This window comes from Caretta caretta, chromosome 6 (genome assembly GCF_965140235.1).
Source record: "Caretta caretta isolate rCarCar2 chromosome 6, rCarCar1.hap1, whole genome shotgun sequence".
Taxonomy (NCBI): domain Eukaryota; kingdom Metazoa; phylum Chordata; order Testudines; family Cheloniidae; genus Caretta; species Caretta caretta.
In genome coordinates, this window is record NC_134211.1 from 19,862,403 (window position 1) to 19,876,577 (window position 14,175).

Here is a 14,175-nt window from a genome sequence, read left to right on the forward strand (position 1 = left end):
TTGGCTGAGCTGGTTTAGTACCAAACTATTTTGTAGGGTATGTAGCACTGTGCTGCTCTGCACCAACGCACCTGATATGGAAGGTAAGTTCTCGACTGAGAAAGAGACAGTCTTGTGAACTGTCTCTCTGGGTCCAGGCTGGATTTTCCTCTTACTGCCGTTTGAAGGGTCTCCCAGATGGTTCCTGTTTGAAGAGCCAACAGGAAAGTGCTTCCTGTCCCTGTGAGGAGAAACAGGACCCATTCACGATGCACCACGTAAGCTGGTTGAGTGTTAGTAATCTGTTACCAACACTTTTCATCAGTCTCAGTCAATTCAGGGGCTTCATTTTACTGCTGGGAATGTTTCAAACCATCAGCTACTGGTATGGAATCTCATTTGCAGGGAACCACCAGCCTTTCTGAAATGTGCAATATCAGCTCCGATCAATATTCTATCTGCTTTGGCGTCCTACATCTCGCCCGTGAAAAGCCCGTAATGCACCTGGCCAGTTATGCAATGCTGTTCCTGGGAGAGAACTTTCCTGCCTCACCCCAGCAGCAGCACCCAGCTGAGCCCCTGAAGTATGAATTTCCGTTACACCCGCTCTCAGCACAAATACGATCACTGTTACAGCTCAGCTCTTATATCCTGGCCATTTGGGGGTGCCTCACACTCTTGGCTCAATAAACTCCCTGCTACGTGTTGGCCAAACTTGGCTTAGCCTCTGCCTCTTCTCTGATTTCCCAACTTCAACTTCCTTCACGCTATCTGCTGCTGCTGTATGATTCTCCCTGCCCCTGACTCATAATGTAGCAGCTATATCAGTGCTAAAGGCCTAGTTGAGCCAGAAAAACCCTAGAGGATCAGACATTGCACCCCTTGGCCCTGATTTTCAGTTCTTCTGCTCCTCCCCTTGTGGCAGGAAGGGGAGAGCTTGGCAAAGCCAGTTTCAAGGCACCTTTTGGTCTTTCCATGGTCTGGGGCAGGTGGTGGACTCCCCACCTCTGGGAGTAAGTTAGAGCAGCTCCAGCATATGCTCTGCCTCCCATGGCCTTGAGTGGGTGTTAGGAAGAAGAGACTAGCCCGAGCACAGCACATTCCAGCCAGCCAGTCTCCACTCCCAGCCTCCCATTCCCCTGCCCGGCCTACCTCCAACCTGCCCTCTCCACTGGGGCCTGGGAGCAGGGCTGGGGCAGAGCTCTCACAGCAGCTCCACAGCAGCAGCGAGGCCCCCTGCAGGGATGGGGCAAAGGAGCCTTTGTGTGACTGGGCATCAGGCCCCTTGTGCCAGGCCCAGGAGAGGAGCTCTGCTGAGTGTTTCACTCCAGCCAGGGTTTTTACCTGGCCTCCTGCAGTACAGCCGGTGGCCTGCCTGTCCTCCCTCTGCATGGCGCTGCAGGGACCCATTGCTGATCCTTCTGGGGCAGAGGTTCTTCTGCTTCCTCTCCTTCTCCAGCGAGTGGGAACTTGTCCACCGAAAGGTCCGTGTTATCACTGTAGGCGTCTGCGGCTGCTGTGAATCTGTGAGGGGCCGTGTACCTGGAGAGAGTCTCGGACAGGCCAAGGGAGTGAGGGGAGGAAAGGAAAGAGAGAGGATTATTCTCCAGGCCCCTCTATCCCTTGGTTCTCCCTCCTCACATTCCAACTGCTCCACTGGCTGGATTTATTCCTGCTTGGTGCTTGTCATGGCCCCCCCACAGCCTGTTACTGAAACTCTGACCCGGGTGGGAGCAATAAACCGACCACCACATGGCAGACTCTGGGGAAGGAAGAAAACGCTGCTTCTGAGGCTGGGCTTGGCTCTGTAGGGAGGCAAAGGACAACTGCTGACAGAGGAATGACCAGCGCAGCTTTTGTGGCCTTGGGGCGGTGTGGTGACCGACAGGGAAGTGGCTGATGTTTTGCTGTGATGGGAAAGCCTGTGGGTGGGAGCAGCCACTAGGAGAAAGCTGGGGTTCGGGACACGTTGGGGAAAGCCTTAGAATATTGAAAAAAGAAAAGGAGTACTTGTGGCACCTTAGAGACTAACCAATTTATTTGAGCATGAGCTTTCGTGAGCTACAGCTCACTTCATCGGATGCATACCATGGAAACTGCAGCAGACTTTATATACACACAGAGACTTTGGATGGGCTATTACCAGCAGGAGAGTGAGTTTGTGTGGGGGGGGGTGGAGGGTGAGAAAACCTGGATTTCTGCTGGAAATGGCCCAACTTGATGATCACTTTAGATAAGCTATTACCAGCAGGACAGTGGGGTGGGAGGAGGTATTGTTTCATGATCTCTGTGTGTATATAAAGACTGCTGCAGTTTCCACGGTATGCATCCGATGAAGTGAGCTGTAGCTCACGAAAGCTCATGCTCAAATAAATTGGTTAGTCTCTAAGGTGCCACAAGTACTCCTTTTCTTTTTGCGAATACAGACTAACACAGCTGTTACTCTGAAACCTTAGAATATTGAGAACACCTGCAGATTTCACTGTCTATCTTTCCCCCTCCTGGAATCAGAGGGATGCTGTCTAACCCAGACATAGCTCCCAGGAGAGGCTCCGGGCCAGGGGACAGCAACAAGGCCACAAGGCGACATGAGTGCAAAAAGGCTGTTGCCAAGCTCAGGGCTGCAATTAGCCCTGCTTCCAGCATCCATCTCAGCTCAGATCCCTGTGCTTCCTGTACTCAGACACAAGGAGGCAGCTTTGTTGGGAAGATGATTCCACTGGCAGCTGCTGGGCAGTGTACCTGGAGCAGCAGAGGTGCAGCAGGAAAGCCTTCACCAGAGAGATGAAAGCTGGGAAGTTGACAATCAAAACCTTTTGCTCGTGGGAAGGATACCTGCTTGTGTGCTACACACCTGGTGCTCCCCCCTGCAGCCAAGGGGAAGCAAAGCGGAGACACGCCAGCATGCTGGTTAGAGACAGCTTTACTTCCTGGCTGCTGTCATGCAGCCGGGGCCTGTGTCCATCGCCCCCAGTGGCAGCTGTGACAGAGAGAGCTGAGTGCATGTCTCCTGAAAACTTAGTGTAACGGGCCAGAGAATCCCACTGAGGAGGCTGCTCCCTGTACTCCCAATCTTCATCCTCCTCCTCCGTAATGCTTTGCTACTCTAGATCGCCAGTATCTAGCTCCATTTGTTGGACACCGGGCCACAGCTCCAGGCATCTCAACCACAGAACCATGTTCACTTGCACAGTCCTCTAATTAACAAGCTCCCCTACAGAAATACACCAACACAGGCAAACCTGCCTGACCACTTGTAAGCCCACTCCTCCCCCACAAGCTTCACAAACTCATCTGCGGTATAGCAAGGAGGGGAGTCGATTTTAGAGGGGCCTCCAGGGGGACACTCTGCTAACAGATCCCTCTAATTTAATTCCAGGAACTGCAGCTCCAAGGCCTCTGTCGGCTGCCGCTGCAGCATAGGGGGGGAGAGATGGATTCTCAGCTCACTAGGACCCAAACCATTTCAGTCGTTACAGATTAAAGTCAGCACCTTGAACTCTGCCTGGAAGCTCCCCAGAAGCCCGTGCAATGCTTACACAGCGCCTTTCAGCTAAGGAACTTCAAAGGTGTGAGTCAGCTCTCCTGACACCACTGTACTGATGGGAAACTGAGGCAGTGGAAGGGCGGGGAATAGAACCTAGTTCTTTTGGCTTTCACTCGCCCGTACTCCAAGAGAGCTGGTGAGAGTGTGTGGAGGGAAAACATCCACGGGAGGAAATGGGGAACGGTGCTTGTGTGCTGCTGAGCTTCCCTGAGCAGGAGCCATCCTCTGTGCTACCCTTCCGTCCCCCCTCACTACGCGGGAGGATAACGTCTCCACCTACTGCACCTAACGCTGAACTACTTGCTTCATCGCAGGTCCCCCAGCCCAGCTGCAGTGGTGCGCCTTGGTGGGCTCCTTTGATGCTCTGGGGAAGTCCCAATGGACGGCGGTGAGGGCCGCGGGGCAGAACTGCAGACATGCTTTGCCTGACATATCTGCTATGTTGGGAGTGAGGAAGCAGTCTAAGGAGAGTGACCGGCTGGCTCAGTACTAGGTGTAAAACATTCCTTCTCTGAGGTTGTGCTGTACCATAGATCTTTAATAACTGCTCAAAAACTTTGTTAATACGTAATGAAGGTTGCCCAGCGCTGCCTAATCCCCTTCCAGAATGTGCACCTATACTTAAACCTATGAAAACCGGGAAGTACAAATATTGTACTGTTCAATAGGTGAGCTCAAGGCCAGTCCATGGTATGCATTTAATGAGGGGCAGAGTCTTAGATTTTTCCTTAGATCTGCACCAAAAAACGCTATTAGAAGCTGAAAATGTTATACTGGGGGGGCTGGGGCTATATTTCAGCAACCCCTTGACCAAATGATCTCAAATTTTCACCATTTACTTTACCCCACACCATTTTGCAGCATACCACTTTTCAAAACAATCGCCTTGTGCATGTGAGTTTTAGAGTAATGTGTCTATTAAAAGCAGCTCCTGGGGTGGGGGGGGTTATCTGAGGAACTAGAGGACAATGACCCCACACTTAGATCACTAACTCTATCCCTGGCCCTGATATGGCATAGCCATTTTCAAACCCAGCTGAGTGTGCATGTGGATTTTAGAACACTTTGAAATAACTGCTCTTGAACCAGAAGCAAAACTTTCCAAAGGCATATCTGCCAATTGCACAGAGCACACATTCTTGGAGCGCCACCAAGGGCTGGGAGTTAATCTCACAGCACACAAGTACTACTGTGGCCGATCAAGGGTCACCACATAACACCCTCAGCCATCACCTTACTCTTATATAGCAGGCTGCCTGCAAGCCCTCTAGCTTGCAGTAGAGCCCCAGACTTGCTGCACATACACAAACGACTTTCACTGATTTGTCAACTTGGCTCAAACCACATTGTAGATCCAACTTTTACACTGGCTAACTTTTAAATATTGCTTCCCTGAAGGGGCAAAGGGTGCTGGGCATTAGCAGAGATCAATTCTCAGCAGGTGACTTCAGTTTGGGGAGGATTAGATTTATAGTTGAGCCCCAGGTGTGCACAAAACATTATAAGAACTGTAAAATGTTGCTATCAAGTGATTTTTTGGGGAGGAGAGGAGGCTGTATCTCAGGAACTGTTAACTCAAATGCTCTCAAATTTGGACCACTGATTAGAACTGTTCCGAAGACAGAAATTCCATTGAGCAAAAGCTTTCGAGATTTGCCTTTGTCCCACTTAAGAACAAAATCCGCACATTGCAAAGTTCTCCATGAAAGAAAATGGCAAAAAAAAAAGAAAAGTTTGGGGTTTATTGAAATGATGTTTCAAGTGACTTTTTACATTTTAAATTACAATATAATATAAAACCAAAACCATTTGAAACAAAAAGTAATTTCAAAACAAAAGATCAGAATGCTGCGATCTGAAAATGTCAGAATGGGACATTGTCGAAGCTTTGGTCCCGGTTTTTCTCTGAACCAAAGTGTTTTGACTTTGAGAGAACAATGTTCTCCCACCGAAAACGATTCCACCAATGGTTTTCTGACCGGCTCTACTCCAGATTCCCCACGCTGTCCAGCCGTTCTAGAGATTGTCTGAGTCAGCATGTGCATTAGAAAAAGGAGCTGTTAACCAGTCACTGCGTCTCAACCTCAACACCAGCAGTGGCTATAATCTCGGACACTAATGTGCATGCTCAGTCAGCCAGTTTGGAATAATTGGTATTTGTTTAACATACAGAAAAATCCTAGAATCCTAGAACCTCTGGGTTGGAAGGGACCTCAGGAGGTTCATCTAGTCCAACCCCCTGCTCAAAGCAGGACCAAGCCCCAGCTAAATCAAAATCAAAATCACTGTCCCTTTTAAATGTAAGTTACAGATGTGCTTAGGAATTTAAATGTGTAGCATTACCGCATGCAAAATGCCTTACTTGACTAATTGGATACAAGGGGAAGTGGCGAATAAGCTGCTGTGCAAGACTGCAGAGGCCTTGGGCTGTAATTACTGATTCCATGGACGGCGAATGAGCCCGACAGATGAGGGAGAGTCAGCGAGGCAGCCCTATGGAGCACTCAGTCCCCTCACTTCTGCAGAAGCACCAAGCAATTGCTCCTGGGTGGAGAAGACGTGATGGGGCTTGTAGGGCACAGAGTCAGCTCTATGGCAGGCAGACAAAGCTCTGGCTGAAACAGACACACTGTGCTCCAGACCCGAGAGATCCCCCTAGTCGCCAGATGGTCCCAGCTGGTTTACAATCTCTGGTTTGCTGTCCTGGTTATACAGACTCCTTGGACTGAAATGCATCCCCAGTCAGGACTGTGCAGGGGGCCTCCTGATTCATTGGGTGCACTATATGAAGCTGCTGAGCAGGCTCCAATACCCCAGCACCACCCTCTGCCATGGGACCACATCCCTAATCCCAGCCCAGTGCAGAGGGCAGGCCCTGGGGTGGGAGTGGAGAGAGAGCCCACCCTGCAGAGGCAGAGGCTCCCCGCTTCGGGCATTAGGAGCTGGTGCACAGGGTCACAGAATGCCGCATGAGCTCGGCCGGGCCACCCCTCCATCATGACCCCACGTGCCAGGTCACAATGCCCGGAGCGGGAGCCAGCCCCAGCCCCAGCCCCGCGGGACAGGAACCACCGCTGCGGGATGAGCGTGATCCAGCTGTGCCTCCAGCAAGGAACTGCCTTCCGCACTGGAAGCGGAAAGGGTCACTTTGGCAAGGCGAACCAATGGAAAGGGCCACCCCAGTTACACCACAGTAAAGAGCAGCCCCCCAAAAGGGGGACTTTCCCCCTTCTTCTAGGAGAAGTCCCAGAAGCTTCCTCCAAGTCTCTCCTTGTTCTGTGGCAAAAGGAGCCAGAGATGGTGCTAGCCCATTGGGGGCCCTAAGCAGGAGTAATTAGGGGGGGCAACACATACTAAACAAGTGAATGGGGGACCCCCCTTGAGCTGCTTGGGGCCCTAGGCAATTGCTTAGTCTGCTTATGCCAATGCCGAGCACCAGCTCTGAAAGGAGCCTGTTATAAACCCAGTCCCATTTTCCAGCAGGCTTTGTCAAGATCCCAGACTATGACCCTGGCTGCTCGGGGGACTACACTTCTCAGCAAGCCCTGAGCTAGTTTTGCCCCTCACTAGGGGAAAGAGAGGGGAGATCCCTCCTGCCTGTGCTGGCCATGGGGGAACACAGGTCCTGAAAGCAGCGTCAGGAGCCTGGGTTTTAACCTACGGCTCAGGCTGCCTGTGAAGAATCACTTGTTACATATTACCCCAGCCCTGACATATCAAGCAGGTCAGTAACAGGGTCACAGCTATGTGTGTGCAGGGGAGATCGTCCTGCAGGCATGCCCTGGTAGATCCGCACTGTCTGCCTTGCAGCCCCGTGGTAAGGTTCCCATGATGTGAGCCCACCTTGGGGCTATCAGCTGCCCACTGCCGCTCTGCCTGACACAGAGAGGTGTACAAACAAATACAGCACCCCTCCCACCCCGGCATGCCCCCAACTGCAACTCACCTGGCCCTTTGCATTGCTGAGGACTGTGGTGCATTCTGGGCCTGTTCGGAAATACTGCTGGGCCCTCACTGTCACGTCTGTGGGTTTTTTATGGGTGCAATCAGTTCTTGCAGCCCAGACCTAAAAACCAGGGCAGATTATTATTGCTGGTTATTTGTTTTAGTGGCATGCCTAGGCGCTCTAGTTGTGGACCAGGGCTCCATTGCACTCAGTGCTGTACAAACACGGAAAAAAAGACAGCCCCTGCCCCAAAGAGCTTACAATCAGATGAACATGTCCTGCCCCTGGGAAAGGGAATCGTGTCTGTGCACCTCCTGGAGCTCACGCCGTATCGCTTACGCCAGCACATCCCTCTCTATATCGCCTATCATCTGAGGGCTTTCAAGTACTTTCCTGACATTAGCCAGCAGGGCTGCTTGCAGAGCAAGGTTCTCCTCGGCATAAGCACAGGGGCAGGATTGGGCCCCAAGGCGCACAACACCCCTGTGTGGTAGGTACGGTTGTTTCCATTTCACAGATGGGTAAAGAGAGACCCCAAGAAATGACTCGCCCAAGGTCAGACAGCGTGCGGTGGTGGAGCTGGGAATGGAACCCAGGAATCCTGCCTCCAAGGCCCCTGCTCTAGCCATTAGACTGCACTGCCTACTTTACTCCTTGTTCTGGTAGCCCATGTCTATGCTCTGTAGCTCTGGCTGGCGATAGCTTTCCATCCACCTTACAGTTTGGCCAGGCGGCTTCCCAGGCTGCTGTGCCATCACTGATGAGAGGCCAGGGCCTGCTGCACTGGGGCCAAGAGTGGCTAAACCAGAAAAGGCCTCTGCCAGACACACAGTGTCAAGTGTTGTTTTAAAAGTGGGGAGGGCTGGGCTGGGCGAAATCCTGTTGGGGGAGTGAGCTTCACAGCTCTGGGGCCCCCAAAGCTCGGGCTCTGCCACTTCCCCCACCCACCTCAGGAATGCTGGGGGAACCCCTGAAGGGAGATGCTGCCTAGCCTGGCAACTGACTCTTCTATACAGCTCTGTGTGTTGTTTGTGGCTCTTCCTCACCAGCTTCCCCTTCCCACTGAGTCAGGCACCTCTGAGACAGCACAGCACCCGGGACATTGTGAGATGAAGAACTCAACTGGAGGAGGCTCCTTCTGTCCTTTGCTGAACCCTAATGCGTGAGGCAGCCTTTGTCCTGCCCTCATCCTCTTGTCTGTCCTGCAGCAGCAGGCAGGGCCCCTTTCCCTCCCTCCCTCCCTCCCCTCCTTTGCTTGGGGCAGAAAGAGAGGTGTGTGGGGGAGGGTGGGGAGGGGAAAGTGTTAAGGTGGCTTTAAGCCCCCTTTGCTTTTCTCATACTCTGGGGCCTACTTCCATGCGCTTGGTTAAAGTTAGGGCAGCTGCAGGGCTGCTCTAATTTACACTCTGCTTTTCATGCCCCCCTATGGGAAGCAAGAATAGCCATAGCTCAATGCATTCTAGACACATCCCCTGAGGGTGACCAGATGTCCCAATATTATAGGGACAGTCCCGATATTTGGGCCTTTTTCTTATATAGGCACCTATTACCCCCTGCCCCCGGCCCGATTTTTCACACTTACTGTCTGGTCACCCTACATCCCCTCCCCACCACGGCCTCCTCTTTCAACAACCCTGACGGGCCCTGACATACCCCTTATGCTGGGGGCCGGGAGCAGGGCTGGCCTAGAGCCGTGTGATGGGGTCTTCTCCCCACACACCCCTGAAGGGATTAAGGTGGCTCAGAAGGGGCTAATTAACCTGGCAGGCTGCACCTGGGGGAAGACATAAGCTTGACTGACAAGCCCGAAGTGAAGATGGAGCCCATTTGGCCAGGAATAGGTGGGGCTTGTATAAAGCCAGGAAGTGAGAGCTGAAGGGGCTGCAGTCTCTCTCTGGGCCTAGTGAGGAGAGGAGGAGGAGGAAACTCGGAGCCCGAGCCCGAGCCCGAGCCCGAGGGTTGGTGGGAAGGGTTTACCCACAGGGGTGGTGGAGGAAGCCTGTGGAGTAGGAAGAGGCCCAGGGAAATAGCAGCAAGGGTTGAGATGGTGCAGACCTGGGCTGCTGGTTGTGGGCCCCTGGACTGGAAAGCAGAGTAGTGGGTGGGGCTGGGTTTCTCTACCAGCCACTGGGACAGTGGCACTGCCTAGAAAGGTACCCCGGCTGCTGGTCTGGTGAGACTTTCTTAACCTGGCAGGGGAAGACGGTATAGGAGCTGGCTGGAGACCAAGCCACCAAGGAGAGGCACTGCGACTCCTTGAGCGAAGGAAGGGAGCGTCTGATCGGGCAGAGGAGACGCTCCAGCAGTGAGTACCCTGTTACAAGCCATTGGGCCACCTCCACGCCAGCCCTGCACAGGAGGTACCCTCAGGGGGCCATTTATCACCCCTTTAAGGGCACTTTTATGCCACCAGAGGTGTCTGCAGCGGCTGTAGTGTAATGGAGAATGGGGCCCAGAGTCTCTGGTTTTCTTAGTCACTCAGTTCTCGCCTTTCCAGCCACTGAGCAGGCAGTGCATCATGCCACAAATGGGCCTGCTGCTTACCGTGATGTGATGCAGTGCGGGCAGCGTGGTGTCTGGGGGGAAGCGGTAGATGGACACCGGGTACCCTCCCATCCACTGCTGGATGATGAAGCCACTCAGGTCCATGTCTTGGTCCAATGAGGTGTTGAGGATTCGAACGAATTTGCCCTTGCGATTCACGGTGGTGATCTTTAGGAAGCCTGTGTCCCCAGGAGCCCTGGGGGTAGGGAGACAAATGGAAGGAATAATGCACCAAAGGAAGAAAGAGGATAGGAGCTTCTCTTCCTCCTCCACTGCTAGCAGACAAGGAGCAAGTGTGTGAGAGAGAGAGACCTATCACTGTCGGAGCTTAAACTTCTTCTGAAGTAAATAGGATGAAATTCAATAAGGATAAATGCAAACTACTCCACTTAGGAAAGAACAATCAATTGAACACATACATATGGGAAATGACTGCCTAGGAAGGAGTACTACAGAAAAGGATCTGGGGTTCATAGTGGATCACAAGCTAAATAGGAGTCAACAGGGTAATGCTGTTGCAAAAAAAAAAAATCATCATTCTGGGATGGATTAGCAGGAGTGTTGTGAGCAAGGCACGAGAAGTAATTTTTCCGCTTCACTCTGCACTAATAAGGCCTCAACTGTAGTACTGTGTCCAGTTCTGGGTGCCACACTTCAGGAAAGATGTGGACAAATTGGAGAGTCCAGAGGTGAGCAACAAAAATTATTAAATGTCTAGAAAACGTGACCTATGAGGGCAGATTGAAAAAATTGGGTTTCTTTACTCTGGAGAAGAGAAGACTGAGGTGGGACATGATAACAGTTTTCAAGTACATAAAGGTTGTTACAAAGAGGAGGGAGAAAAATTGTTCTCGTTGTCCTCTGAGGATAGGACAAGAAGTAATGGGCTTAAATTGCAGCAATTTAAGCACTGGAATAAATTGCCCAGGGAGGTTGTGGAATCTCCATCATTGGAGATTTTTAAGAGTCCGTTGGATAAACACCTGTCAGGAATGGTCTAGTTATTATGTAGTTCTGCCTTGAGTGCAGGGGACTGGATTAGATGAACTCTCAAGGTCTCTTCCAGTCCTACACTTCTGTAATTCTTCCTGAGTCCCAGCTACATGAGAGCAGCTGCCTGTATCTGTGTCTGACGTTCTCAGGGGTGCCAGGTCATGGCACTCACCTTTCGTATTCTTCGCCTTTGCTCCGACCTGAGGGCATCGCAGATGTCTTGCAAGCTCCTATCCCATCAAGACTGGCATGAGTGAGACGGCACAGATCCTGGGACTGCTCTGTCTTCAGATCCAGGACTTTTAAAAGAAAGAGACACAAACTCAAAGTGGGGGGGACAGCTACTGAATATTAACATGTGCTAATGTAATCCTCTGAAAGGGGAAACCGAGGTGGAGCTCAGTCTGCCCAGTTCTCCTCAGAGGTAGAACTGGTTTCAGATAACATCCAATTTACTATGTACTCTTGCTTTTTAGGGGGGGTTCACAGATTCTAAGGCTAGAAGGGACCATTATGATCCATTAGTTAGACCATTGCCTAACATAGGCCGAAGGACTCTACTCCGTGATTCTCACGGTAACTCGTGGTTGAACTAGTGTGCCTCTTCCGAAGGATGTTCACTCCTGATCTGAAGACTCCAAGCGATGGCAAATTGACCACATCTCCTGGCCAGGTGTCTCAATGGTTAATCCCCCTCCCTGTTAAACGTGCACCTTGTTCCCAGCCCCAGCCAGGCTGCAGGTTCAAACACTGCTCTGGGCGCTGACCTGGCAGCGTGGTGCCTGATGCCGTGCTATGACAGGGGCTGTCCTCAACACAAAATGCCTGCCTGGCTGTGTTAGATGCCAGTGCCCCGACGGTGCTTCGCCAAAGGAGAAGGCCTAACGCTGATGTCCTGGCCAGCATCGTCTCTCCTAGGAGAGACTTCTACCCGGTGCCTGTGACGCCCCTCTCCCTGGTGGCCATGCCAATAGCTATTCAAGATCCCAGAAGCTCTTGGAAAAGAGTAAGGAATGACGCCGTGTGTTCTGACAAATTTCCCTGTGCACTAGTGTCCTCCTGCTACTAATGAAAACCCCGGCACAACTTTACTGTGCGTCAGTGGTTCCAACCTGGGCCCTTTAACATCCAAAGCTGCGATGCGTGAGCTGTGACTCAGGGCCCCAGGGGTGCCCTGTCTTCCTGTGCAGTCCCTATAATCTCTAGCTAGCACTGGGCCCTGCCAGTGCAGGATTGCTGCTTGCAGTGGATTCTGGGGCACTCTAGCCAGTTAATCAATTCCGTTTTGGGGTGTCTCTGCTTGGAGCTGGGGGTGTGATTCCCAGCTGGAGGAGACATAGCTGCACTCGCTCGCAGTGAGCTAGCAGGCTAAAAATAGCCTAGCCGGGGTGATGTGAGTGGTGGGAGAGGACTACCTGCTCCGAATACATACCTAGTATCTCTGGGCAGGAGCTCAGGGTGGCTAGCCCCTCCTGCCGCGTGTGCTGTTGTGATGACGAGAGCTAGCATAGGTTTGTCTCCTCCAGCTGGGAATCATGCCCCCAGTGCCAGGTGTAGGCATACGCGTAAGTGTCAAGTGTTTGGTGATGCCTGGTGTGTGACCAGTACTGCAGAAAACCGAGGGCAATCGGTGCCTGGGATGGCTGGTTCTCTCCCGTGACCGTACGGTGTGACTGGGTGGGGTTTTCTGAACTAAGCTTTGTTAGTTGGGAGGTTAGTTAAAGCTGTCATCAAGTTACAGCTGCTGTAGATCCCAGGAGGTGGCTGCAGGAACTATTTATATCCTGCGAGAAAAGATCATCTTGTGGTTCAGGCACTGGACTGGGCCTCAGGGGACATCATTCATTCTCAACTCTGCCACAGGCTTCCTGTGTGGTCTTGGGGAAGTCACTTAATCTCTCTACATAATGGGCATAATAAAGCTCCCTTTGTCTATTTAGTCTATAAACCCTTTGGAATAGGGGCTGTCTCTTACTATATGCATGCTCGGCACCTAACACAATGGGGCCTTGACATTGGATAGGGAATCCAGACACTAGCATAATAATAATAATTAATAATTCAATAAACTCCCCAGTGTGGTTAAAATATACTTAGTTCCTGTAGTTTGCCAGCTGGACCCTGATTTCAGTTATGCCAGAGTGACTGTACTGAAATTGGTAGAATAACTGAGAACATTTTTTAACTGTCAGGGGACCACAGGATTGTAACTGGATCCCTCAGGACAGTAGCTATCACATTGTAAAGGAGTCATTTAGCGTCAACTGTAACTAATTCTCACCCTCTTGGACAGATTAATCTAGATTACATGAGCCCAGGCCATGTGTCTGCAAGTGTTGCCCATGCATGACTCCCCTAATGCCAGATCGTATAAAGTGGCAGAATTTAAACTTACAACCAGAGTGTTTGGGCTGGATGTTCTCCCAGGATGGTGGGAGACTGGGGAACAATACCGTAATTTCAGACCTGCTTGGTGTAGAAACAAGATCTGATTTTGGAGAAGAGATGACATCCCACCAAGAACTTTCTGAGTATAGTTTCCTCTCCTGTCTTGCAGGTGAACTAACCAGCTCTAGACTTGAACTGAAGCTGCTAAAATCACTCATTTTCCATCTGTAGGAAAAGATAAAATGTTTAAAGTCTGGCTGGATTGATGTACTGTTTATAATGTTTGGCAGTCTCTACCCCAGAAATAGAATGAATTAACTAATGAACTATGGGTGATGGAAAAGTAATCCTTATTCAGTTTGATAAGTAGAAAAACTATCTTGTGTATGTTCTGGCCAGACCCTGGGGGTAGCATATCACCTATCGGTAGTACATTTAAAGGTGCGTTGACTTATAAACTAAAAGCAAACCACTTTAGAATGTTTTACTGGATGCTTCAGATAGCTCAGCAATGACAGGCATTCAATACAGATTGGACTTTAAATGTGCCTTTCTACAAAGTCCATTTCCTGCCTCATAATGCCCCAACATGCACTGTGCTGGTAACCTCATACCCACCCCTTACAGATTATCGTTATTTTGTAAAACAAGGGTTTTTCTTTAAAAAATTGCAAAATACAGTATAGTGTAGAACCCCACGCTGGAGCAAGTGGCTGCTGTCTTGCTATATGGAATAACAGACAGACCTGTGATTATTATATAAAACACCAAACTAGTT

At 50.9% G+C, this 14,175-nt stretch overlaps 1 protein-coding gene across 1 annotated transcript in view; it reads right to left on the minus strand.

Annotated features, from left to right (window-relative positions):
- The window catches only part of LMNTD2 (lamin tail domain containing 2), a 47,999-nt gene that overhangs the window by 4,471 nt on the left and 29,353 nt on the right, over nucleotides 1-14,175 (minus strand). Inside the window, exons 8-13 of the mRNA XM_048853118.2 lie at nucleotides 13,405-13,622; nucleotides 11,182-11,308; nucleotides 10,017-10,212; nucleotides 7,473-7,592; nucleotides 1,324-1,532; nucleotides 72-220 (exon numbers count right to left, since the gene is read on the minus strand). Of these exons, the coding sequence (XP_048709075.2) occupies nucleotides 72-220; nucleotides 1,324-1,532; nucleotides 7,473-7,592; nucleotides 10,017-10,212; nucleotides 11,182-11,308; nucleotides 13,405-13,622 (1,019 nt within the window). The remainder of the gene's footprint in view (nucleotides 1-71; nucleotides 221-1,323; nucleotides 1,533-7,472; nucleotides 7,593-10,016; nucleotides 10,213-11,181; nucleotides 11,309-13,404; nucleotides 13,623-14,175) is intronic.